Below are 26,086 nucleotides of genomic sequence, written 5' to 3' on the forward strand. Positions count from 1 at the left end.
GGTCCAGCTTGCCGACTAAAGTGGGGGGTGGTGGTGTCCTCGGAGAGTGAGTGTCTGTGCAGAAGTGTGTGTGCGCAAAGTCTGCACAGGCTTAAAGCATGTTTGAGTAAGCAGAAAAGAGACAGTGAGAGTATGGTGTGTGCATGTGTGGCCCTCCTTCCATCTGCAACCAAGTTAGTGTGAGCAGGGATGTGCACACAGCACACTGAGAATCAAATTATGTAATCTGTTGGCCATATGAAAAAGCCTCTGTCAGCTCTTTGCTTTTGTGTGGTTGGTTCAGTTTGGGCATACAATGCTGAGAAGAAAGATGACAGCAGGAGTAAAGACACGCTCAAAGCAGATGAATCCTCATGTCATAGTAAATCACAAACAATCTAAGCACTCAGAGGCGGAATCATGCATTGTGCGAGAAGCCGGAGAATTACTTGCACATAATAGCGACCAGTCCTTGCCATCTTTTCCAGCGACATAATGTCCCGCATGGGTCACCTCTCCCATCGAGACCACCCTGCGGGCAATAATGTCCCCTTGCTGTGATCCCCGTCCTTTCACACTTGCCAACACAAACTATGCTGCCTCCATCTTGCGTGCCTACTGACACTTTGGCTGTAAAGCAATGTGTTCTCTCACTGAATGTGTTGATTTGCAGCAAGCCACATGAGACTTGAGCCACTGATCTAAAAGGCTACACACCAGCGTTTAGCCTAAACCTCTTCTCTCTGGCCTCAGCTTTCAAGCCATAGGAAAAACCATGAATTATCTACATCCTTAGGATAGTAAGTAAATGGACTGAACTTGTTTTGCCCTTTTCCAGTCATTTTGACCACTCAAAGCGCTTTACATTAGAGCCAGATTCAGCCATTCGTACAAACAGTTATACACTGATGCAGATTGATGTATGAATACATTTACATGTCTTTTAAATACATTTAAAAAGCATACATTTCTCAAGAATATAAAAACATGTTGAGAAATATCTCAAGACATTGAAGTGAGTTTTGAAAGCCTTTTCTCTTTAATTTAAAGCATGACTGACATTTAACCTGCGATTCTAAATGTCATAGTTCATTCATAATTATATATTTGATTTTATGCAACAATATCTTAAGGTCTTCAAGCATCTAATAATGTTATGGTCCACCACTTAAGTAATTATTCTCCCCCCACCCTTTTGGAAAATGATTCCTCTGCATGGAGCCAAACACTTGGACAGATTCCCTCACATTAGGCTCTGGGTGTATGCGAGTGAATGCCTAAGGGTAGTTAAGGTTTAGTGGCTGCATAAACCAAAACATTAGCATTGTCAATCACTTTGCTTGCTAGACTGCATCAGTTATTTGTGCTGTTTGGTGTTGGATTTTCTCCAAACAGTGCCTTTCATTATAGTAGAAAAATCTCACTTTGTCACATTTTGTTTTCCATCATCATCTGTTATGGATTAGTCCAGAAGTTTTTTTTGTTTAGAGGCAATTTTATAGACAAACTGCATTGAAGAGTTGTTTTTCTTTCATTTTTTTCCTCCAAGAGAAGGGCCTCTCCCCCCATCTGTCAATCTTTAAAATGCTTACTGCCGCTTCCTGAGTCTCGGAAGTCTGCCTGGGCTTCATCATTTTTCTCAACATTGCAGAGTTCAAAACTGGGGGGAACGACCCTGCCGAAGATCGACTTCAGAAAGCATTGGAGTCTGTTGTGAAAAATTTAATCCGAGGTGTTTGGGAATAACCTCAGTCTTTCCAAACTGACAGGTAGCAAATCAGCCTTTTCAGAGAATATTCTGGATGCCTTTCCTCCTTGTGTTGTTTTAGGTCAAACTGAATCATCCCACACCTGCAAGCCGCTAAAATGTCTGTTTCTGTAGACGTGACAACATATTAGTTTAGGTGCATTTATTAAAGACCATCTGGCTGCTTCTTACCATCTTAATTCATAGCAATAAACCTGGGCTTAAGCTCTTTACTGCACACTGTTTTCAGAGGGTTTATTGACCTACTTTTCAGACTTAGGGGAAAAATCACATTGTTTTATTATTGCTACTTCCTGACACATAAAATTTTATAAATGCAGAGAGTAGTTGACATCAGCATCAAGTGGGAACAAAATATAGCCAAACTTTGGAGGACATATAGTTAGTAGTAACTTAAAGCATTTTCAATGCTGAATATAAATATAAAGGAGCAAAAAAGTAGGAACAAAAGGTAATTTGAGCACTGCAGGATGAGGACTGCTGCACCATGAGTCATCGGACTCTCCACACCTGTTCACGGCTACTCACACCCCCTCAAAGTGATTGAGTCAAAGAATTACTGTGCAGAGAAGCAGAGACCTTGAAGTTTCAATGACTTGTGACTGCTGCTGGACTGGACAACATGATGCTGTGGATGTGACAAAGAAGAGCGTCAATAAAGTGCTCAAAGGTGAGTTAAGACGCAGTTAGCTCAGCTCTGGCAAAGCTTTATCCAGTGTTCTCTGAAAGGCTAAAAACTGATGCAAAATGACCTCTGACACATTGACTATCTTGGATGTCCATCTGTAGGATGACAAAGCAAAGATTTTTAATCTAGTAGTTAAAGGTTGCCTATGTGACTTATTGTGAAAGTGGGTATTTAAGTATTCTCAATCACATTTTTTTTACTTAAATGTTTTGACAACACTTACCTTCAATCAGCAGTTTATCATATATATATATATATATATATATATATATATATATACATTGCCCTTTTTAAAAAAATCCAATATTCACCTATTTCAAATCTCACTCAAAATTTAACTAGAGCTTTTGGATGATTGAGTGGGGAGTCAGAAGAGCTTAGAAAATATTGAAACATCTATAATTACTACATTAGAACTTCCCAGTCTTTCAATAAATGGCTGAGGTATTCCACATCCATCAACTGACAGAAGATGAAAACAAAAGTGGCAACAAAGAGTAACTCATTTGCTTTAGTGTTCTATTAAAACTCCTTTACAAGCCCTACAATTATTATGAAACAAAGAAAAAACAATTTCATGCTGGGTAATTTTGTTTTCAGAATGGGACCAGCCAGGGACCAAAATTTAAATAGGGATGATATGATCAGTGAAATAAATATCTGAAAAACAATTTTTGGGAAGCAGCTACAAAATGAGCCAAATGTACTGCATTATTTCGCTGCAAAAGTTGTTTTTTTAATGATAGTGTTGAGGACTACCATAGCTTATTCAAGAAAGGGGAAAGAAATGGAAAAGAGAAATACAAAAGACTGCAAAACAGAAAGAATAGATTGCTTCAGGGTTGAAGAATACACTGAGCATAGTAAAATAGAACTATAATTCACAGAAAATAAAGAACACCGCTGGTATTTAATTTTGTGTAGACCATTACAACTGAACTGAAAGTAAGCAGAAAGACATACAATGCTCTTAGGAGTTTTACTATGCTTTTTAAAATCTATTGTCAGTGGCTTTAAATTGCTTTAAAATATAAAGTATGACTCTTCTTTTCAATTGCAGAATGCCAATATATTTTTAGCATTATCATCATGTTTGGTTGTAATGTTTGCCAATGGTGCCTTAAATGTCAGTTAAATTTGTCAGGAACAATACTTTACATACAGCTGAAAAAACACAAGTCTGCCATCTCATTTAAAGGACTTGTAGTTTTGAAACCTTAAAATATTGCTTTACAGTGATGTTTCCATGTATCTAGGGTGAAATAAAGACAATTACCTGGAATGTACTGGCATAGTGAAGGTTTTTGCATAGTAAGTCACCCAGTGCAATGTTCAAATGTAGCGAGTTGATCTAGAACCAAAACAGTTGCCCTTAGCCATGTGTTTATGTACTAGAGCGTCAAAACTGGAATGAGGGGACAGCCAGTCGAGTCAGCTGGACATCTAACTTTTCAGGAGGGAAAAAGAAAGCTGAAACAAGATTATATACTTCCATCAGGGTCTGCCAAGGACACGTCAAACAGCTCAAAGTCAGAAAGATGCTGCTTCAAGTACTTCTGACAAGTACTGCTGATTGACTGGTGAAGCATAAGGAATGGCAGCAGCAGATCCCAGATTTAGACTTTTTTTTTTCTTCCAGGGAGTTTTTCCCTCCTCCCTTCTCCAAAATAGAAGCACAACTGATGCAGGTGCCTGACTCAGTCAGTTTTATGCAGTCCTCGCCGTCCAGTACGATCCAAAAACTGTCAAAGCAAATGAAGCAAAGGGGAGCATGACGGCGGTTCAATGATCAGTTGAAGGAGGATGGAAGAAAGGGGAACGTGATGAGAGTGAGCGTAAGGAGGCGAGAACGTTCAAGAGATTAAAGTCAGACAGCGGTGTATGAAGAGGACTGAGCTGGGCTGAGAGAGAAAAGGGGCGGGCAGCGATCAAAGAAGAGTCCTGTGACATGAAATATCTTAACAAGAGTTGTCACATAGTCTTTTGGGCTCTTTTCTTCTCCCTCCACCCCCTCCCCCTCCATTGTCTGTTCAACCACATTGAGACCCATCAGAGTCTGTTAATCTCCTTCAAGGATGGGTAATTACATTGAAAAACAATATATCAAGAAAGCCCTATTTGGGTAATATTGAGTTCAAATTGGTCATTCATTTTTGGATGAGGTCACTATAGGATCAGCTGATCTAGGCACATTTACAAATCAGCCATGTTTCTTTGATTTCTTGATTCTCCTGGACTCCAGGGAACGTTCAGGACTGTAGAGATTTTTTGTATCCATCCCGACCAGTGAAAGGTCTTTCAGATTTTCAGGTTTTACACTACAATCAATAGGGGACATATTCACTGCACTCAGGTGATTTCCATTGAACTCATCGTGACACTAGTACTAGCAATTGACTGGACCTCTGTTGAATTAGGTCAGTCACTTCAAAAAAAGGGTAAATATTTATGCAATAATTTTATGTCAAATATTTACAACCAGTTTTATAGAAATAGTTTTCAGTTTGGCATTAAATGTTTTTTTTTTGTAAATTACAGTGAAAAAAGCCAAATTTAGTTGCTGTTGATTTGTTTCTGAAAACAATAAAAGTGTAAAACACCAAACGGGGTGAATACTTTTATAGGCATTATACTTATATAAGCAGAAAATAAGCAAAAAGCTGTCAACACAAGAGGATTGAGGAAAACAAAGCTTAAATTTCCAACAGAGCACTTCTGGGATTATAGATTGATTTCTTTTTCATGACCCCGCTTCTTAATTTCTGAGCATTTCATTTTTTTTGAAATGAGATCGTCCCCCAGGCATAACCGATAAATTGACAAACCAACTCCCACACCTGCTCAGTCAGAAAACTCACATCAAAGCTACAGCCAACATCTCTGCAGTCAAAGCCTCTGCTCCCAATCCACAGTGCCAAGATGCTGTTGCTTTTTTGTCAAATTTATTTCTATCGCCTGCAGCAAGAGGAAACGGGAAACACATGAACAGCCGCTACAAGACACTTCATATTAAAAAGACAAATTCACTTTTTGTTTTTTTGTTTTTTACAGCCTGGAAATGCTTTCCCATTCAGCCCTATATCAGTATATTGTTCAAAATGGTTGGTCTCTTGACACAGAAAAAAGTATTTAAATAAGGTCCATATATTTCTAATTTTTCTTGATGAGGTAAAAACTTTGAAAAGTCCATCCCAGAAGCCTAATGTTAGCCAATTTGGACACCAATTGGGTCCAAATTTCAAACCTCTTGTTGATTTGTAGTAAAGAGAATTTGGCAGTCTGTGCTGGAAACCAACCATTTTAAAAGGAGAAGCAGCATTCAGATTCTATTCACCACAAATCTGGAATAAACTTCTGGAAAATTGCTAGAAAGCTGAAACAGTTTTTCTAAATCAAAGCTAAACACCCACCTGTTTAGAGTTGCCATTGACTAGTAATAAATAGGACACTGATCAACATATTTGATGTGCATTGATGAGTTTGATGATGGTATTTGACAAAATGTAATGTTTATTGCTTGTTTTTGTAATTGCTGACTGTATCATGATTTTATGGCGTGAAGCCCTTTGAACTGCCTTGTTGCTGAAATGTACTACACAAATAAATTTTATTAAATTAAATCAACTCATCCAACCAGAATTACACAAAAATCTTGTTGGGAGTCATAAAAAGAGTTCAATTTTTCTGAAAATGTAAAGTACATTTATGCAAATATTACTGAGAAAGCATATATATATATAGTTATTTATATATATATATAGACTGTAAATGGATGTCTGAATCAGTGTTGATTAGGGAATGTCCACCTCAAATTCAAAGGTTCTATCAATTCTGAAAAAAGGAAGAGTTGAAATTCATAATTAAAAGCCCAGAAGTAATATTGTATTCATGTCCAATGCACTTATACTTCTGACTGCCACTGTATGCATATCAACTACGAAAAAAAAATTGAAGAGCAAAGAGATTCGGAAAGACACCCAGATGTACAAGTCATGTCTCGTACATGTAGGGAGAGTTTAATTTGCTGCGAGCGCTGTTCCAAATATTGTTCCAAGAGGAGCTGATGGGCAAGATTAAAACCTGCTGAGCTCTGGAAAAGGCTCATCTTCCAACCCTTTGGAATTTCTCAATTAGAACACAATCACTTTGTCCCATTGGTCTCATTTTAGCAAAATCTCATATTCACTTAAGACACTCCAGCTAAGCAGTTTTGGTTTAGGATGCTACAGCAGCAAGCCTCTCTCCCCCCTTGTTGACCTGAGTCCCAGCTGGTCCACCAACGCAAACTTTTCCTTAATAAACGCGCGTGTTGGTGTGTGCGCGCGCACAAGCTCTGGCGCATCCTCAGTTTATTAGGACAACCTTGTTTTCTTGTAGCGATGCCTGACACAGCAACGACTGATGTCTTCCACATCTACAGCCGCAGGGACAATAAAGAGAAGGCGATGAGAAAAGAGGAAGAGAGATGGGAAAAGATGAAGTGTGCCCTACCTTACCACAGCCTACACACAGACACGGACCAGCCAGCCACTACTTCAAAAGAGAAAGACTGAAATAAACTGCCAGGCTCTCAGCTTTTCTCAAGGTGGTCTCTAAGGGTTAATTAGAGCTCCAAGTCCCACCTCATCTGCCTTGGAGTTGCGTAGTATGCAGAATGCAACCAAGGGGCGCTGTACTGTACAAACACGAAACTATTCACAACGAAGCAAATCGGGCAGTAGCTGATCTGTCCGCTGATGCCTCTGGCACACTAACATCAACCATAATCACCATCTGTCTGGCCAATGCAGGCCCCCATTCTGCCGTCTTTCCTCAGGTCAGTTCGAATGAAAACCTTGTGTTCCAAGTCAGTCTGTCTCAGCGCGGCGGAACAGGACCTGGAAACCTGGAGTGAAATTCCTAGAGGTGTCAGGAATGTGTGGTCAGATTTAACATGGCAGGGACTGGGTGTTCACATGGCTAGCAAGACCTTTTTTTTCTTTTTTAAAGAAAAAGCAAAGGTTCACCTGCAGACCACTCTCCAGATATTCATCTCCTGCTGCCAGTGTTTTTGGGGGAGGAGAAGTAGAGCAGGGTAGGGGATGGGGGGGCACAGATGGAGAGTAATTGCAACAAAAAGAAGAGAGCCGAAAGCAAACAACACTGTAGGAACACGGCAACTAAGAACATGACAAATTCTTTGGAGGCAGAGAGAACAACCTCCTCCTAGCTCCGGCGATACATCACATTTATATGGGATGAGGAGGCATTTGTGTGTCCTCAAGGACCCAAATAAGTAGAGAGTGGGAGAGAGAGAAAGACGGAGCAAGTGAAAGAAATAAGTTACAGAGATAGAGAGAAGGAGGACAACGTTGACAGCTGGCTGGGCACTTTGTGCATCTGCCAGAGGTGACTCGTGGAGCCATAATGAAAATGCAAGGCAAGATCAGGATCAGAGTGAGGGAGGCCACCATCCATCACACAACTCCCATTGAGGATAGACAGGTTCAATGATAACAGCAAATGTGCCCATTTGCAAACCTGGATGGAGGAACTTCACAACAGTGATGCTCGACATACGAAGGCTTCTGAATACATGTTAAAGTATTGTCGACCAATTTACAGTGTAGTGTTCATTCACAGAGAACATTTTCACATTTTGTCTCCTTACAGCCACAATTGACAATGTATGTAAGGTGATAGTTCAACAGTAAGCAGAGCAATTTAGATTTCAAAAAATTTCACAAGCAAAATTATTAAAATGAACTTTCCAGACCAATAAATCATCATGGGTTGAAGTAATTCATTTTATTTTAATAAAATCTCCACTTTTACTTCTGTCACTGGATTCCAAACATACATTGATGTTTCAGGAGGGCTGACATCTTAAATCTTGCGAGATATAAAACCTTGCGCTTACAAACTTGCAGACATGCCTAGGACACCACATCTCAAACTTGACAGGAAACTAAATAAATACTGATTTTATTCTTGAAGCTGCTGGTTCCAGTGACAACCGTGTATTTCAATAAGAGCGCTGAGAGAAATGGCACTATTGGCTATGCAGGATGATGTCCTGAGCCTTCAGTGCACCAAAACAAAACTAACCGAGATGCTATCTCTGCTCTGCCTGAATGAAATTTACAGTGGCATTACAGTGAATGATGTTCACATTCCGACAGCTTCATGAGGCCCGCTTTATGACTTGGAGGTTCAATTCTCAGAGAAACCTCTCTGACTGTATGTACAGTAGTTTCTGTTCCGCTGATAATGAGACCTACCTTCTCTTTCTTTTGTCTGCATGCTTCCTCTGCTGAAACCAGCGCTTTGTAGTAGGCGCTGCGTTCTGCTGTGAAGTGGACCTTGGACAGAGCGTTCTCTACCAGTGCCACAGACAGATTCACGCCTTCAATGTGCAGCCAGCCAATGAAGTTGCCCGCTTTGTCCATGCTCTCCACTTCAACTTCAACCTATGAAACAAGAAGAAAAAGAAGAAAATTAGACAAACATTCTCATTTATTGTTACGTACTGGGAGTAGCAAATAAAATGCTCTGAAATTCTGAAAAATAGGCAGTTTTTCATCAATGGAGACCTGGGGGCTTTCTAATGATTAAGTAGCAAACAGACAGATCCCATTTCACTGCTCGGCTCCAGATATCCCAGTGAGTGCTCTAGCTGGAGATGGGGTTCTCTTTTCTTTCTTCAAACAGAAAACCCAGCGATGCCCTCTTGTCTTCAGACTCACTGCAGTCCTTGACATTCTTAATTAAGCTCTGTCTGCTTTCAATAACGTGCCTATTCACGCCAACAACGAGAACTGAAGAACCTCCACAAACAGGGCAGGCTGTTAGGGTTTTTAAATGCGTGTTCCACATGCACTTCAAACTTAATTAAGTCTCTAAACATCACCAGGCTACTTTTTTTCCCTCCCCCCAACGTAAATCATATTCAATTAGTAACAGCCAAGCCCTGACTCCTTTAAGTAAACAAATGAGGACAACAAAGGACCATACACTGCTGACAAAGTAGAAAGGGTCTCGCAAAGTCGCTCATGATAGACTATTACCAAATTCTGCCTATTCAGACTAATTATCTATCCATACCAGTTTGTTTTAGAAGTGATGGATGATCAAGGATAGGTTTTTGCTTTTTTTTTTTTTGCAAATTAAAAAGACGAAAGTCAGCGATAAAGTCAGAGGACAGGTGTGCTTTCAAGATAGGGAGAAGTCAAGTAATTAAGACTTGAACTGCTTAGCCCCGCAGTCACAAGGGAAATCTGAAGGGAATTAGGTTCTGCCTTGTTCTCATCTACAGTTAAAAAGCTTTTATTGCAGCATGCGTTATACGTTTTATTATTAAGCACAGATTCACAGCCTACAAGCGGAGCCAACATTTCAGGTATCCAGTTACTACCGTCTGCAGATAAAGACTGCTCATATACTGCCTGACAAAAGGTACAAGGAGTACAACCAGCACTCATCCTTACAGAAGCCCATCTTTGAAACCGAAAATGACCCAAAATGTGAAACCACAAGACATTTCACATCCTATGTACATGTTTTTTTAACCTTAACGCACATATGCACAAAGCTGAGCTTACAGGTAAAAATTTTGGCTGAAGAAAGTTTAAGTTTTGCTACAAATGTCAGCAGAGTGTGAGCTTTTGTGTGTCTGTGTAGGAGAAAAAGGGTAAAAATGTTGTCCAAAACTTTTTCTGCAGCAACCACTGTCTAAATTGAATTTGCAAACACAATCGATATCATCTCTTGTGTGTGATAAGGGCATCTTTTTGAGAATGAAAAAAAGTAAAATAAAAGTAAAATAGCTTATAAAACTTTTCAGCATCCTGGTAGAAAACAACAATTAGCCTCTAACAACGCTAAAGTTAGCATCTGCTTCAAGATTTCCATTGGTGTTAAATGAAAAAAGACTATGCTTTAAAAAGTCTGGACTGCATTGGATCATCTGTATGTCAAAATCCATAACATCATGATAAATTAAACCTGAACTAGATAAGGATTTTAACATTTTCCTTTAATAATTGGATTTTATCCTGTGTGTCCAGAGATGTATTTTGATTTAATCAAAAATAAAATTATTATACAAGACAAGCGCAAGGAGCAATCCTCTCCAACCTCTCAGGTCCTGAATAAAACATGCAAGCTCACCAAAATCCTATCTGCCTCCGCATCATCTGCTTTATTTCACTGCCCATCCCTCTTCCTTTTGCAATTTACAACCATCTTCATTTTATCCTGGTCTTAAAGTGCAAAGCCACTTGCATAACTATGTTAAAAGAAACTATGTGGCCTTCACACATCACAATGTGAAATGGAAAAGTGGGCAAAAAGTGAAAAAAATGCCAAAACCACAAAGAAACATGCATGCCAATTTCAGATCAGAGGGGAAAAAACCCCACACACTCTGCACCAGGTGTTTAAGGGAACAAAAATCTGGGTAATGAAAATGTCATTTTTCTGAGATTCTAATGCCTTAGTGATAAGTGTTGTAGAGAATCTAAATAGCAAGGCAAGTGAGGAAATATGTCTACAAGTTCAGCAAAATGCTAATGTAAAAACAAATAAAGCAAACGAGAGTCATGGGCAATGCTGACAACTTCTTCTCTACTAATACCAGAACAAATTAGTCTGCTTTGTTTCCCAGAACACTCAGGCAGGAAACTTCATTTACCACATACTGCTAACCGTATGGAAGGAAAATTAGAAGGCCACTAACAACAGCATACTGATGATTACAAGATGACTGCATGGCTCAAGTCAACACCTACAGGGACGATGTTAACGCAGGAACAGAGCACTATTAATAGCTGAAGAACGTCAGCACATCCTCTGAACACCAGTAAAATTACATGAATTGACTTCACATTTACAAAAGGCCAAAACCAACACTAACTTGTCAAATACAGAACCTCTGAAAGAAAAAACATTTCTGTGTGGCCATAATATAAAAAACAAATAATACAAACAAACTGTTCGACTAAATCCATGAAGTCAGGAATGTCAACAAATGTGAGATTCTGGGTGAAATTAAAAATGTCAGACTTATGAGCACCAGGACCACTGACCTTGAAAGGCTCATCAAATAAAGCGAAACTGGTATTTAACTGAACAGTGAGAATGGAGGAGGCTAATATTCACATCAAAATGTGAAATTAAAAAGGATGAGCTCATTTAGAGCAAAGGCTGAATAAGAGATCAGGAGAAGTGTATTGGACTACTTAAGCTTGCACAGAAGATGTGAAAATTGACTGATCAATGTTCCACAAAGGGTCCTTGTCTTGTTCATGGATGCAACTCAAAAGACTGCCTAAGTAGGAGGATTTAATCAAGGTTTAGAGTTATTGCAGTCCGCTGGCTTGTTTAGCTAAACATGTTCAAATTGGAATTTCGGAAACACTAATCAGGCTAATAAAAAATGAAATACAATCCGACTAAACTTGATTGTAAAATTTGGATTTGAATGATTACTATTTATTTAATCATGTGACTTAGCATAATGTGACCTTTTGGTTTGGTTTAAAAAAAAAAGTCAATGTCTCATAACCAAAAGCTTTCTTAAAATGTCTCCCAGTGAATGAATTATATAGATATTTCCCATCTGCTCCTGTACTATAAAGCTGTCTCTGTTAATTCAGTTTTACATAATTTCCAGTCAAGGCTGTGAAATGAAAACGTATGTGAGGAATGTCACATTTTTACATCTTTCAGAGTACTTTTTCTCCCCTCCAAGCATTCAAAAGCTGAATTTACTGTTAAAATATCCCCTGTAAGGATTACCGCTTCCCACGAGACGCATCCCTAAAACCGTTCCAACATTCCTCCTTTGCATGAAGAAACCATTCATAATGGGAAGGCTTGATTTTAAAGTTTCATGCTGAATTTGAGTTCCTCTCCTTTCACATTTAAATAGGTTTGGTCTCAGTGTAGAAAGGAAAGGGGAGGTGGAGAGGAAGCTGCTTAGAGCAGAGCCCAGATGGTTCCCAGTTGAGGCCTCCTTCGAGCCAAGATGGCTCCCGCCGGAACACAAATGGGCTTTGGTAATCTCATAAATGCTGGGATTGTGTCGACACAGCGGACAGGAACCAGAAAAGGTGAAACACACACGCATATGAAGGCTATGACTGTGTGCACGTGTGGAAACACAAGCACATCAGTGTTTTGGAAGTGCAAAAGAATTATTTGGTACAAATGAAGTGGAAAAACAGCTAATCCAACTTGTTTAATTGAGTTGGCTATTCAAAACTAATAGTAACATAAAAAGAAAACTGCAGAAGATGACAGCTCTTGCAAGTGTAAAATACTGAACTAAAAGTAAATAATTGAGCAAGTAGCTTGATGCAGCATCAAACAAGCTTCTGCTTTAGACTTTTCAAAAATAAACTCTTTGCTCTCCGGTCCACTTCATATGGTCTTGCTGGATTTTATTGTCTAGTCAAAATGAACCTTTAGTTTAGGCCTTTGAGTGGTTTTCTCAAAGTAAGCTACATTTTGCTTGGGTAAAATATTGTTTTATAAGCAGCCATTGTTGCATACAGTGCAAAATTTTAGCCTTTAAAAAGGCATAAAGGAAATTTAAATCTAATATTTCCTCCTCTGTCAACTTCTTATTGACTTTTGATTGGTTGTTCAGTGATGACTCCTCCCCAGGAAGCTCCATCACTAGGAAGCTTTGCAAGCTTATGTCCATCAAGAAACAGAACATAACTCTGGCACAAATTCTGATCAATGTTTCATTTGTACCATTTGTCCATTTCTGAATAAAGTTCTGCAAGGCTTTTTTTGTTTGTTTGTTTTTCTATCTGGGCTTCATTTTGGGTTTAAACTGAAAAGTGAGAAACTGCTTTGCATTAAAAATTCAAATCCAGAAAAGAAAACACACATCCTAATGGAAACCTCCAAGTCGGCCAAGAAGCTGTTGGCAAATCAAGAGATCCAAAAGTCATCTACGTTTAAAGAAAACTGCATGAGACAAAAAAAAGAAATGTGGCAACTTTTAGTTCTTTAGTTAGCTTCAAGTCTTGTCAATAAAACTTTTGATAAATTAGTAGCGAGTAGATAATTAATTAGCATTAGGCGTGCTTTTATTATGTAAAAAATAATAATAATCTTATCATCTTTCTAAGTGTAGTTCTTATCTCAATGGAAATGTCAAGTTCATTCTTTAGATTCAACTCCTAATTGAAAAGTAACAAGACTCATTTTATTTTAGGGGAAAATTGCCAATGCTTACACAGCAGAAAGTCATTTGATGTAGCCATTTTCTGCTACTCATTAAAACATTGGCAACTAATAGGAATTCTCTTGATCACATCTCATCCAAAATATATTTATATAATAAAAAAAAAAGCATATTAGGCTTGATGGAGAACACTGTGGTCCCAATCGTGGTACAAATCCATTTAGGACTCCATCAGGTCCAACATGGCAGGTCGTGCGCCAGGCATAACTTGTGTTTGTACACATTCTCTAATCAGGAAAAGAGAGATAGAGATACAGAGATAAATCTTTATCGTCATTGTCACAAGGACAACGAAATTTAAAAGGTGCCATCAGTCAGTGAATATGCTTAAAAACAAAAAATAACTGTCTCACAATTCACACACAATGTAATAATTAACAAATAACTGGTAACTCCCCCCCCCAAAAAAAACCCTAATAAATAAGAATAGCCACATTCTCACATACATCATTTATGATGATTAAAGAAAGAACGGTCTTTACAAATTACAAGCAAAGCTGGAGATTAATTGGTCAGCTAAAGCTTTCAATCATTTCTGAAAATGGCTCGGCCATAATTCACATAAATTTTAGTGTGTGTTTCAATGAGATCATAGTTATCGCCAGAGATTTAACTTTGCACGTGTCACATTACTAGCTTGGATCGTAAACATTTTAAAGGCCACAGTGTGGATGGAGGCAAATTCAGCATCCGTTTGTTGGACTGCCAGCCTGTATTGACGGTGTGTGTGTGTGTGTGTGTGTGTGTGTGTGTGTGTGTGTGTGTGTGTGTGTGTGTGTGTGTGTGTGTGTGTGTGTGTGTGATGGACAGTGGGAATGTGAGGAAGTCTATGCGAACCTTGTTGACTGTAATGTGCAGAGAACACAAGGAGAACAAACTGGCAGGTGCAGATGTTTGGGAATGTCTTCATTCATTCTCATTAAGTAACAAGGCAGCAGGTCCTTTTGTTGCTACCATTTTCTCCCACCTGCCTGGCACTCTCAACTCTACTTGCCAGTGCTTAAAACATAAAACATCAATTTCTGAGTAGTAAATTTGATACTGTAACTCCTTGAAACAATAACTGCACAGATTTTTTTAAAACTAGTTTACTACCTCCTTATATCCATTGTGACCCTTAAAAAAATAAATGTAAGAAAATAAAAGTCCTTGAATAAACCCTGCCCGCTGCGAGCGGTTTGCTCATTCAGCAGAACAAGAAACCAATTAAATCTCAAGCCAATTAAAGTTTTGATTTGTCAATAATGATCAAAGCCAACACTATTTTGTAATTTATTTTTTATTAAATTGGTGATAATTACGCAAAGAAAAATTACACACTGACTCAAATGATGAAGAGCAACATCTGAGCAGAAAGCAACTTATTAGACCATTACTACATGGTGATGAATAGAGTGTGAAGGAGTTGCTGACAGCTATGTAAAAGGAACGCTGCAAACCAACTCTAAAATGTGTTTCTGTAAGTGTAAGTTTGAGATTAGTAATGCAATATGCATTAGACTACGTGACACAATAGAACTGTTATTGGATGCTAAGCAGAAACCAGGGTAAACATCATAGGATGACTTGTGCAGTTTTCAAAGTATTGCTTAACACCATTTGATTGGGAAAAAAAAGCCCCAAACAGCAAATGGTGACCTTCAAGAAATCCCTCAACAGTCAATTACCAGGACTCACGGTCATTACTAAAGGTTCATAATGAGCTGTTAATGGGACACAGTGGCATGTAATACAATGGAAACAAGTGCATGCAGACACATGTATGATTTCTCAGTATTTATAAATGTTTTCCAGCACTACTCAGTTCTGAAGCAATATATTGCCATGTGCCAGCCCTGGTCCATTTATATGAAACGACTAAATGTGTTGGTATGTTACTGTGATCGAACAGTGAGGGAGAAAAGGCTAGTTGGTTCCAGAAGCAATCTATAAATATAGATCACCTTAAAATAAAAAAGGAGAGCCAGACAAACAGGGAAAGAGGAAAAATAAATTAATGAATTAAACCCCTATTGATTTCTTAATGGCACAGATCAGGCAGGGATGTAAATAGGGTGTTAATGGAGCCTGTAATTAAAAAAAATATCTTCACATGGAAAGATAGAAAGTTCAACAGCAGTTAGAGTACAACTGAACCAGGTGGCAAACTGTTGACCTTTTTAACTGCAGCAATAGTTTAAAAATGAAAATTTATTTGTGTGGCAAAAATTTAACCATTTGTATTCTTTTATATCTGCTCATATTAGACATCAGAGTTATGCAATTACCCTCCATCACTAGAATTTGAACTCATTATTATGCTTAGAAAATAGATTTATTTTTACTTTGAATATGTTGAAAAGTACAGACTGGCTTTAACTTTAGTCTGAAAAGCAGTATGATATACTCTCCTGACATCTGACATTGGTTTCAGCTGACACAATTTGGTGGCTGAGTCACGATTAAAGATAATCATATCCACATTCTATAATAACATCAATAGTAAAATCCGGAGTGGGGGGAAAGTTCTTACATATATTATGGCTAACTATTAGTAACTGCAGGTCATTGCAACTATTTTACTTTCACTTGTCTATTTGATAATGAAACCACTTAGTGTTACACCAGTTAAGCATCAAGTTGAGGAAGAACAAGGAAATTGTTTGTACTGACTTTGCTCCCCTCTCCCCCAAGTCTGTACAAACAAAATTAGCAGGCCTGACATTGGTGCACAAACGTACATGTTGGACAGGAACAGGTGTGTGCATGTCTCTCCGAAAGTGATCAATGTGACTCAGGAGGTCCCATGCATCACTGTCAGTAGCAGGCTGCTGTCTGTTAGGGAGCGGGAAATGGAAAGTCAAACTGCTTCTCAAATGGCAAAGGCCATTAACGGTTAGGAAAGCAAGCATGATTCCCACCATTAAACCTGCCTGATGACTATTAATGAGATTTGCTTTCATCAATAGATAATTGATGTTTGCCCCGCATCATTATTTTGACTAAGCAGATGAGTATACCCAGGTTTTGTACCGATGGTTTGTGGATATAAAGAAAACAATTTTCTTTATATCCAGTTTTCTGCCCACCACAACAGTTTGTGGTGGGCAGAAAACAATTTGATTAAATTACATGTAGTCCAATTCTTTCTGAGTTTTGAGACCTGTTAAGTGATAGCAAGTTTGACATAAGTGTTTGAATAGCCTGGTAGACATAAATGGAGATTAAAAAAAATGCAAGCTGCACTCTTTTTGCGATAGTGGTCTTTAAGGCACTTCACAAATCCTTCGAATAAGTGTCTCTCCGGTGATAGTTTAGCATGGTCACACTGCCAACCATTTATTTACTGAAAGAAAAAAACAAAAAACAAAAAAAAAAAACTATTACCTCAGCTGGTTCAGTTTCAGACTTGTATTTTGATCTGACTTAAAGACCAACTGCCATTTTCATTCATATCGAAACTTCAAAAATAAAAGCCCAGTTTAAGGCCATGAACATCTTTTTGGCTCAAGCAGGCCCAACTCTTGTGTGTTGCCCTCCAAATGACTCACAATTGGCCACCAAAGTAAAGCAATAAATTATGAAATGTTGTTCTGCTGGAGGGATTAAGCTGACTGCACCAGGCATTTTAAGTGGCCTATTGTCAAAAGAAATGTGTGTCTTTGCTGGTGGCATTAAACCTGAAAACAAAAAAAATGACTGCATTCTTTTATTTTTTACACAATTGTTGAGAGTTATATACTTCAATAAGCAATATAATCCAATGCCATGAGCTTGTGGAATTATATATATTTTTTACAGTACATCTGTAACTGAGACTGCAGCTGCTACATCGCTGTAGTCTTTGGTAAGCCCCAACACACTGAAAAGGTCAGTGACACTGAGAAATACGAGACCTCTTGCAATGTAATGATGACCGACAAGATTCCACATCGGTTTGTTGGTCTCTATCTGGCCTTTGTAATGAATCAATAGTGTTGTCAGGTTGGTTGATCCTTAAACTAACACAATGCCCCTCGCTGCCTCCTACTTGAGTGAATTACCTGGATGATTCTCATCCTCTTGTCTCCCATGCGTGGGTTCCTACACTATTTTTCACAGCCAAATTTCTCCTATGCCACATTTAAATTTCCAGCTGTCAGTATGTTTTATGTCCATTTTTTTTAGCATGGATACAAATAATACTATGAATTTACTACAAATACTTCGATGTTATGGTTGGTTATTGATAATAGAACCTTCAAAAACTGAAAAAGAAATGAAGATGGATGAGCAATTGATAAGCATAAATTGACAGATGGATGATCAGAGGGTTTGGCAAAGGACAAATGGTTGGTAGACAAACATATTGGACACATTCAACGTATAGATAAGAAGATAGACGGATGGACTAATTTATGGATAAATGTCTGGATCAACATGACAGTTGGGTGGATTAATGATTCAGGAGAAGAATGGATGAAAGGACAAAAAATATTGTTGGACAGTTGAAAGAAATGGACAATGGGTGAATGGACAGATGGATAAAGAGACAGATAAATGGATGGAAGGGTGGTTAGACAATTTAGACAATGGAAAGGGTAACTCAAGAAATAAGCAAACCTTGTTCCATATTTTCTTTTGTGCACTGTTCATATCAGGAAGTTACATCACAATCCAAAGCTTCCAGAATCCATTAAGAATTCCATCAATAAATCACAGACAGGTTTTTACATGCACAAGTATTGAAATAGCTTTGAAAGTTACTTTGAAATATTTCTATTTGCCAAGATTAAAAAAAATTATCAAGTCAGCAAACCTAATCATGCTGAACATGTAGTTAAATTGGTTTATAGATTATTTGTTATCCAGATGGCAGAAAACCTCAGATTTCATCACAGCAGAGCATGAGAAAGGCTGCACATTGGCCTCAACATCCTGGTTATTAAAATCAATAACAGCAATAACTACAATCCATCTCATTTTTAAGAGAGGGATGACATGGCATGCCGATCGATGAATATTGAGCTACATTTGTATTATTACTAATATCATATAATTCTTTCAGAACTGGATGGTGGTGCAGGCTGTAAAGCACAAACAGAACTGTGCTTATTGAGTTGTTGTCACAGCAATGTGAGACTTGAAATAAATGTTAAAAAAAAAAGTTGAAAACTGTATTAGATGCAATGTCATTAAATTTTTAGGAATTTTGGACTTAGTTCCCAAGGGGTAAATCGTATTCTGGGGAAAAGATATTCAACTTCCTCAAAGCTGTAAACCCATGAGGAGAGGCAAAAGTCCAGATCTTCAAAATTGCTGCCTAAAGCAGTAAAACTCGGTGGGAAAAGTCAAGCCACATTGAGCACATAAAGGAGAGGTCAAAATTATTGGAGAGGGCATTAAGCTACATTGCCTTGCAAAATGACAGCACGGCTTTCCAACAAATCCATTTACACGTCCAAGTGCAGAACCAATGGAGTTTGGTCATTATCTTGCAATCAATGTGCAGCGCAGCAACAAAGACACAAGGGAAGTGGAAATGACAGTGGCATGTTTTTACAACTAATTTTGAGAGCTAATAAAATGGGAGATCATCCATTCCCTGAAATTAGGAGATTGCAGTTTAAATGGTGCTATATTTTAGATGGGCAGCCGAATACAAAGGGGAGTACACAGCGGTAGGGAAATCTGTTTGTTAGAAATGAATGTATAAATAACTAGAAACTATGGAAAGCTTTTTCCATTTTTAAATAATTATAGCACTCCTTTATTAGATGTTTGTGAAAATCTTGTACAGTTTAAAACATTCAGCTAAATTTTAGGCATTAAAAATGATAAGTCACTACAGTCTAAAACTGTAGTAGTAAATATGACTTATTTTTCACAAGTGACCATCTTGTTATTATACCAAGAAGTTAGGCATGTGCAACCACAAGCTAATAATTAGAAACCTTATGTTTAAGTGGTAATAGGTAGCTGAAGTTTAGAACAATACCATGTAACAGTAGCCTGTCTTTTGCTTAGACAGTTAGGCTAAGCAACTGTCTAAGGAAGACAGTTGCTTAGACTGCAAAGCAGTCTAAGCAGTCTAAGCAAGACAGTCAGCAATCAGAGACTGTTTCAAGCCAGATCCGCTGACATACCTGATTTCCAAGACAATAGCTAAATTGCACCAGTTTTATTAAAGGTTTTGTTAAATGTTGGCGGTGTCAGTCCACAGTTAAACAATCCTAAATAGTTCATGCAATTAGCCCTTGACAAGGTTAACAGGAAAAATTAACTAATACAGCTTTGTCTTGAAGTTTAATTGTTTAAATTTCAAATTCCCGGTTAAATTCAGGTTTTGCAGCAATGTAGGAAGCAATGCAATGCTGTTGCATTTTGAGCTAACTCGTGTGTGGGCGACAGAGGACTTTGGGGAATTTGAATAGAATAGTAATTTGTCCTGAAAGCCAATCACTACAATATTTGTAGAAAAGGTGTAAAAAAATATTTGTGTGTGCTTTTGTATTCCCTGCTAAATTGAAAAATACTGTGCAGACCTTTGTTTTAAAAGTTCTACAACACAAATTTCACTAAATGACATTTCCTGAAACTACTTGTTCCAGCTTTATAAATTCAAATTCTGGTGAAATGTTATGACATATCTATGGATATTTTTCTGCAAATATTCAACAGCATTTTTTTAGACTACACACCACTGCACATAATGATAAATAACCATGGTTGTGCTATTAAACTAACAGCACCACTGTAGTAGCAAGGAACATTTTTAGATAACAGGGTGACACCCAGACAAAGAAGATTCTAATACAACTGGCTACTATTTCTACTTCAATTCCAACTTAGAAATTTAATTTACAAGTAATGTCTTAATGAAAACGTTTGATCTTAGAGATGATTTTTAATGCATTAAATTGGCAGAGAATTGGATTTAAGCAGTAAATATCTTTCACAGCACTGATAAAAAAATAATACAACAAAATTTACACCCTCTTGGATTTTGGCGACATTACCAGAGCTCTATGACCTGCGGGAGAAGAGATGGCGAGGAAATGCGAGTGAGGGCATAGGACAATCATCATTTGTCTCCACCTCCTTCTCTAGACGCTTTCACTAGTTGACACGCCAAATGGCTCTGCCAGCTTGCGTCACTCAAAAAACCATTTCTGTCCTCCCAGACCCTAGCTGTGCTGACAAAGAGCGAGAATGAAAGAAAAGGAGAGGAAAAGAGGAGACAGATGCATTTTTCAACATGGCTTTTTGTCAATTTCTGGGTGCCTGTCAAAACGAGATGCCATGCACAGCTGCAAGGCTGGTTGGAGAGTTTTTAGGTAGAGGTTGGAGTTTGAGAGCAAGACAAGTGGTGGATTAGAGCTACTGAAGAGCTACTCCACAACACTATAAAGTACAGAAAAGGCCTCATCATAATAGGCAGGCGGCTGCCAAGAGTTTGACAGAAGGATCAATCTTGCTTCTTTTATTCTAGTACTACATTTATTTTCTAAAGGCATAACATAAAACAATAGGCTCAGTTTGGGTGAAACATTCTGTTTAAGACACCTGTGTGGGCGCTTAGGGAAGACATCGAGCCAGCTAATAATGATTCTTGCCAACAGGTAGCGAGAGATTATATAATAGAAAATGCTTTGACCCTATTTAGCGACAAGCAGGGTAAAACCCTCTCGAGACAAATCGCTGTATTGTCATGCTTCACTTTTGGCAATCTAATTCAACCCTGGCTCACACGCAATCACATTTAAATGGCTAGCGATGATCAACAAATGAGATGGGATCTGTAGTGGGTTTCATGTGATTGTGTGCGAGAAAGATAGGATGGGGAACTGATTAGATCAAATCATTGCAACTTAGGAGCTATGCAGTTAGTCCATTGCTGGACTAGAAATGATCATTCAACGGGCAAATTTAATTCTTACACAGTTGACCACAGACTTTCACAGAGATTAAGAGGAGCAATGTGTGCCAAATAAATGAGAATACAGCTACTCTTGCACCTGTTCGTGGTCAAAAAAGACGACCTTTATGTGCACACTTTAATGAGAGGGAGCTCTGTTGAAATGGGAAGCTCGATTAGAACATGCCATCTCTCTAGTAATTGAATCCCCTCTAGAAAAAAAAAGCACCACTAACTAAGGCGTTGTCCTAAGTTTTGTTGTTGGTGTCCTTTTTATTTTAGTTCGTCATCAGAAATTAACAGAGGGTTATTTAAAATTCCAAACTACTATAAGCTTCCCTAAAATCTCCAATATTATGAATTTTTTTTTTTTTAACACTTAAGACATGCCAGTCTTTTACAGTAAATTTTAACTCTTTAATAGCCTTTAAGTTTTCAAAGTTCCACCGTTACCTAAAAAAATTATTTCTATGAAACGTCTAACCATTTATGATATTTAAGAGTCAGATTTATCAAACAATCATATGTCATTCTGTAGTACCAGGCTAGCTTGTGGAGCAACTTAAAATAATAATAATTAAAAAGGCTTGATGTTTCTTCAGATATTAACATTTGCATTGTAGATTACCATGACTCTTAAAGCAGGTGTCAAACTGTTCTGTTGGTTTCTGAATGACAAGAGAATAGGTATATAAAAAAGTGAATCTTACCATTCAACAGCTAAATACCGTCTGATCTGTTTAATATTTTGAGAATGAAATTGTTCACTAACATAATTAACGACCTTGATTCAGAGCATTTACAGTAGTCAAAGATGCTTCTTAGATAAGAAATCACTGCCGTCTGCATAAATTAGGATGTCAGCATTTGTACAGACATCTGGTAAACCATTAATATAAAGCACAAACAAGAAAAGGCCAAGAATATAGCCATTAAAAGACAGTCAAGTAACAAGTAAAAGTTTTATCTAAAGAATATAAATATGAAAATGGGAGGAAAAACAATTGGGCCATCTACACCAGAAGAATGATGGAAAACTAAACTAAGATATCAGGATTAATATTGCAACAGTGAGCTGCTAGCACAAAGGCCAAAACTTGTCATAAATGACAGTTCACGCGGTTCCATTTCCTGCCTCCTAAGAGTACAGGAACATGACAGAGCTGAAGGGGACAGGTTGTGGCCAGAGTCTGAGCACAGAAATAGAGAAGAGAGTCAGCAAAAATAATAAAGTTACATTTCATTTTGCTTTTGGGTTAAGGCACTGCAGGACTAAAGTGGTCATCTCTATGAAAGTCTTTTAAATCGACAGTAACACCATTTTCCCAGTACCTGACTTGTTTGCTGTCTTCAACATCTAGGTTGATTTAGTATAATAGAGAGTGATGAGTCAAGGTAGTGAAACAGTCAAAGTCCATGTTGCCCTTAATTTTTTTCCCTTTAAATCCCTGCATTGTTTAGACTAGGCAATGTTATAAGGTCTCAGCATACATTTTTACTGCTGAACAACATATAGGGCATATGAAGACCACAACATATTTCAATGTAATTATAAACAGAAGCAAAGTTGTGTTGTTCAAAGTTATATGAGTTAGTGAATATAATTCCTTAAACCAAGTCAAACTAGGTGATATCTGGTACGTTTTTAGCATATTTCAACAAATTCACCCAAACAATATAGCTCTTGACAATGTTTTAAAGTAAAACCAAACAAATGCATAATACAAAACAACTAGTTTTACAAATAACTTGAAAACATTTACTTGAAAAAGGCATTTTTCACAACACTTTATGGACTAAATTCATTTCACAATAGAATCCCAGCCACTTATTACTTCTTCACACCACTTCCACTTAGTCATTGTATGCCTGTTCTTTCAGAGGTAACATAACCTGTACGCTGCAGAGAAGTGCAGATCTCAATTTTCTAAAAAAGAAAACTCAAAGCAGTGTTTACCTGGGGCTTTGTTAGTTTTTAGGGCTATTTTTTGCAATACACAACCAAAAGTCTGAAAATAAATAAGACCAACACTGCTGTACCACTGCTGTAAAAGGCAGTAAGATTTTTCTCTAAGATCATTTCTGAACTATTAATTACATATTTTTGATAACTTTGCAGCTCTGATTTAATGCATCAGAAACCTACAGAAGTGTAAAAGTATTCTACTTTGCCATCTTTTATTTATGGCAAAATTAGTGGATATTGAACTCGAGATGGGTCTGGATCCTCCGTCTTTCTAACTTTATTGTGAATTTTATTGGATTATTTGAAGGAATTTCCGACATCCATGTACAAACTGAGTGCTCAATACAAAGCCTCCACAGAGTTCTCAAAATTGACAATCTGTCCTGCAACTTTTGAATGTATCCCTGCTCCAAAGGGCTGAATTACCTCCTCAGTGTGTCACCAAGTCCTGCAGAGATCTGGTAATGAGTCATTTATTAGATTCTGGTGTCAAAATGATGTAACTTAATTTAAAACGTCAGTTCATATTATGGTTCCAAAGTTATGTTTTAACAGATAAGACAAATGACAGAAGATAATGAACAACAAAGATGGAACGAAAGGCTTACAGACACTTCTATTCATTAAATAAAGTTAAAACAGTGAAAACTTGCTGCAGTGCTGCGAGTATGACAGCATCAACTTTAATCAATGCCGTTTGTTGTCAAAATCAATTCTCCCACAGCTTTCTGAAATTTGGTTGGCCCATAAGCTGTTATTGTACAGTCACTTTAGATAAAAAATAAGGTGAATAAGTCAGAGAAATAAAGGGATAGGTTTCAAGTCAAAATTATGATTTTCATCAGGATGTCAAGCAAGGCAGTTTAATGAAAGTGAAATCAATGTCTGCCTAGGGAAATTACCACTGTTCATCCATGTGTCAAGCCAGTCCTCTGTGTGTCGTGTGCGTGCGGTGCGAGGGGGGGGCGGGGACTTATTGAAAAAAACAACTGGGCCACACACCAGTAAACACAACTAGGGTGCAAGTGACCTAGACTGATGCCATCAGTGAGGGGATTGACAGGATACAGGGAAAGAGCAGTAGTATGACGGGTAAGAGGCAGTGGTCTGTGAGCTACATGGTTCTATTCATCTTGCAATGAATTATCAAAGATCCACATAAACATTCTAAAAGCTCCATAAGTGGGTATAAACATACTTCCCCATAAATTCCTTATGGATGATTATTTTCTTTGAAAAACACAAAAATGTTGCTTTTATACCACAAGCCATTAAAAGTTTTCTATCCTAGAAAATGAAATCCAGGGTTTGATCATAAAATAGTCGATAAAAAAACAAACAAGAAAAAAAAACCCCACAAACAACAAATCTAAGCAGATCAGCACACTACTGGGAAACCAGGGTATTAAAACTGCAGTCGATCAACTTTTTAAACGTTCAGCTCAGCAAATGCAAGCAAAAAGTGCAAGCTCTCAAACGAGCCGTGCCTCTTTGATGCCGTGCAGATGTCCCAGCAATCATTACGTAGTTATCATTAGATGCAAAAGTATGTCAGCTTACCGCACGTGCATCGACACACAGGGCCTGCCATGTCAGCCGGATGTCTGCCTACCAGTCACTAATTTTCCTCTTTTTTTTTTTTAGGCATGCTCAGAGAAGGCCAACCATACCCCTTTTTAATCCCCCTAAGCTATGTAGAAGTGCTAACATGCGGAAAGGGATTAACAGCAAAATAAGGCTGCGTGTGCATGTGTCTCAAATATGCCTGCATTAGCAAGATTTCATACAACAGCAAGATGTGAAAAAATAATCACTTTTATGTGTAGGCTCAGCGTTTGGTCAGGATTGTAATCACAATCTCCGCAGATTTTCTAATTGAGAGTAATTCATATCAGATCAATTCCTTAGCACTGGCTTGTTCTTGCAGAGGAAGCAATTATTTGTATTTCTTTATGTCATAAAAAAAGGTATAAGAAAGTTTCTACCCACACCTTTCATCACTGACGCCTTTTCCTCATGGGTTCACCTACACAAACACATGTTGCCATGCGTAGAGAACTCAATCAACATTCTACACTTCTGTCCTCAGCGACTGTAAGCAGGCTGTGTGGGAGGACCGGCTCTGATAGAATGGCCTGTTGTGTTATTGACTTCAATTTAGAAAGTGCTGCCTGCTGCTGTTTTGACCTCTCCTTTCATAGCGGGGACTCTGCTGGTCCCCGGCCACAGTCTACCTCCGGGGGAAATCCCTGATTGCATTTCTACAGAAAACACATAAGCAAGGTCGAAGGGGCCAGAATTCAGATGGCGCAGTTTGTGCGCATGTAGTGTAGCGACGCAGTGGGGGGTGTACCCTTTTTCCCCTTTGATCCATTTCCATTCCTCTTAGCTCTTTCTCACATTAACTCGGCCCTCTAGATTTTTCATGGTCGTTTAGCAAAAATGTCAATGTCCACTGAGGTGCCCTACCTCCCCACATCTTTCACCCTCCCCTTCCTGCCTTGTCTGCTACCTGCCTGGGTGAACAGCTGGTCAAAGTATTGTTGGAGACTGCATGTACAGCAGCTCTG

The 26,086-nt window shown here is 38.2% G+C and overlaps 1 protein-coding gene across 1 annotated transcript in view; it reads right to left on the reverse strand.

Annotated features, from left to right (window-relative positions):
• snd1 (staphylococcal nuclease and tudor domain containing 1) overlaps window positions 1-26,086 on the reverse strand; it is a 188,817-nt gene that overhangs the window by 67,765 nt on the left and 94,966 nt on the right. Inside the window, exon 17 of the mRNA XM_023350655.1 lies at window positions 8,696-8,884. Coding sequence (XP_023206423.1) covers window positions 8,696-8,884 — 189 coding nt within the window. The remainder of the gene's footprint in view (window positions 1-8,695; window positions 8,885-26,086) is intronic.

The sequence above is a fragment of the Xiphophorus maculatus genome, chromosome 17 (genome assembly GCF_002775205.1).
Source record: "Xiphophorus maculatus strain JP 163 A chromosome 17, X_maculatus-5.0-male, whole genome shotgun sequence".
Lineage (NCBI taxonomy): Eukaryota > Metazoa > Chordata > Actinopteri > Cyprinodontiformes > Poeciliidae > Xiphophorus > Xiphophorus maculatus.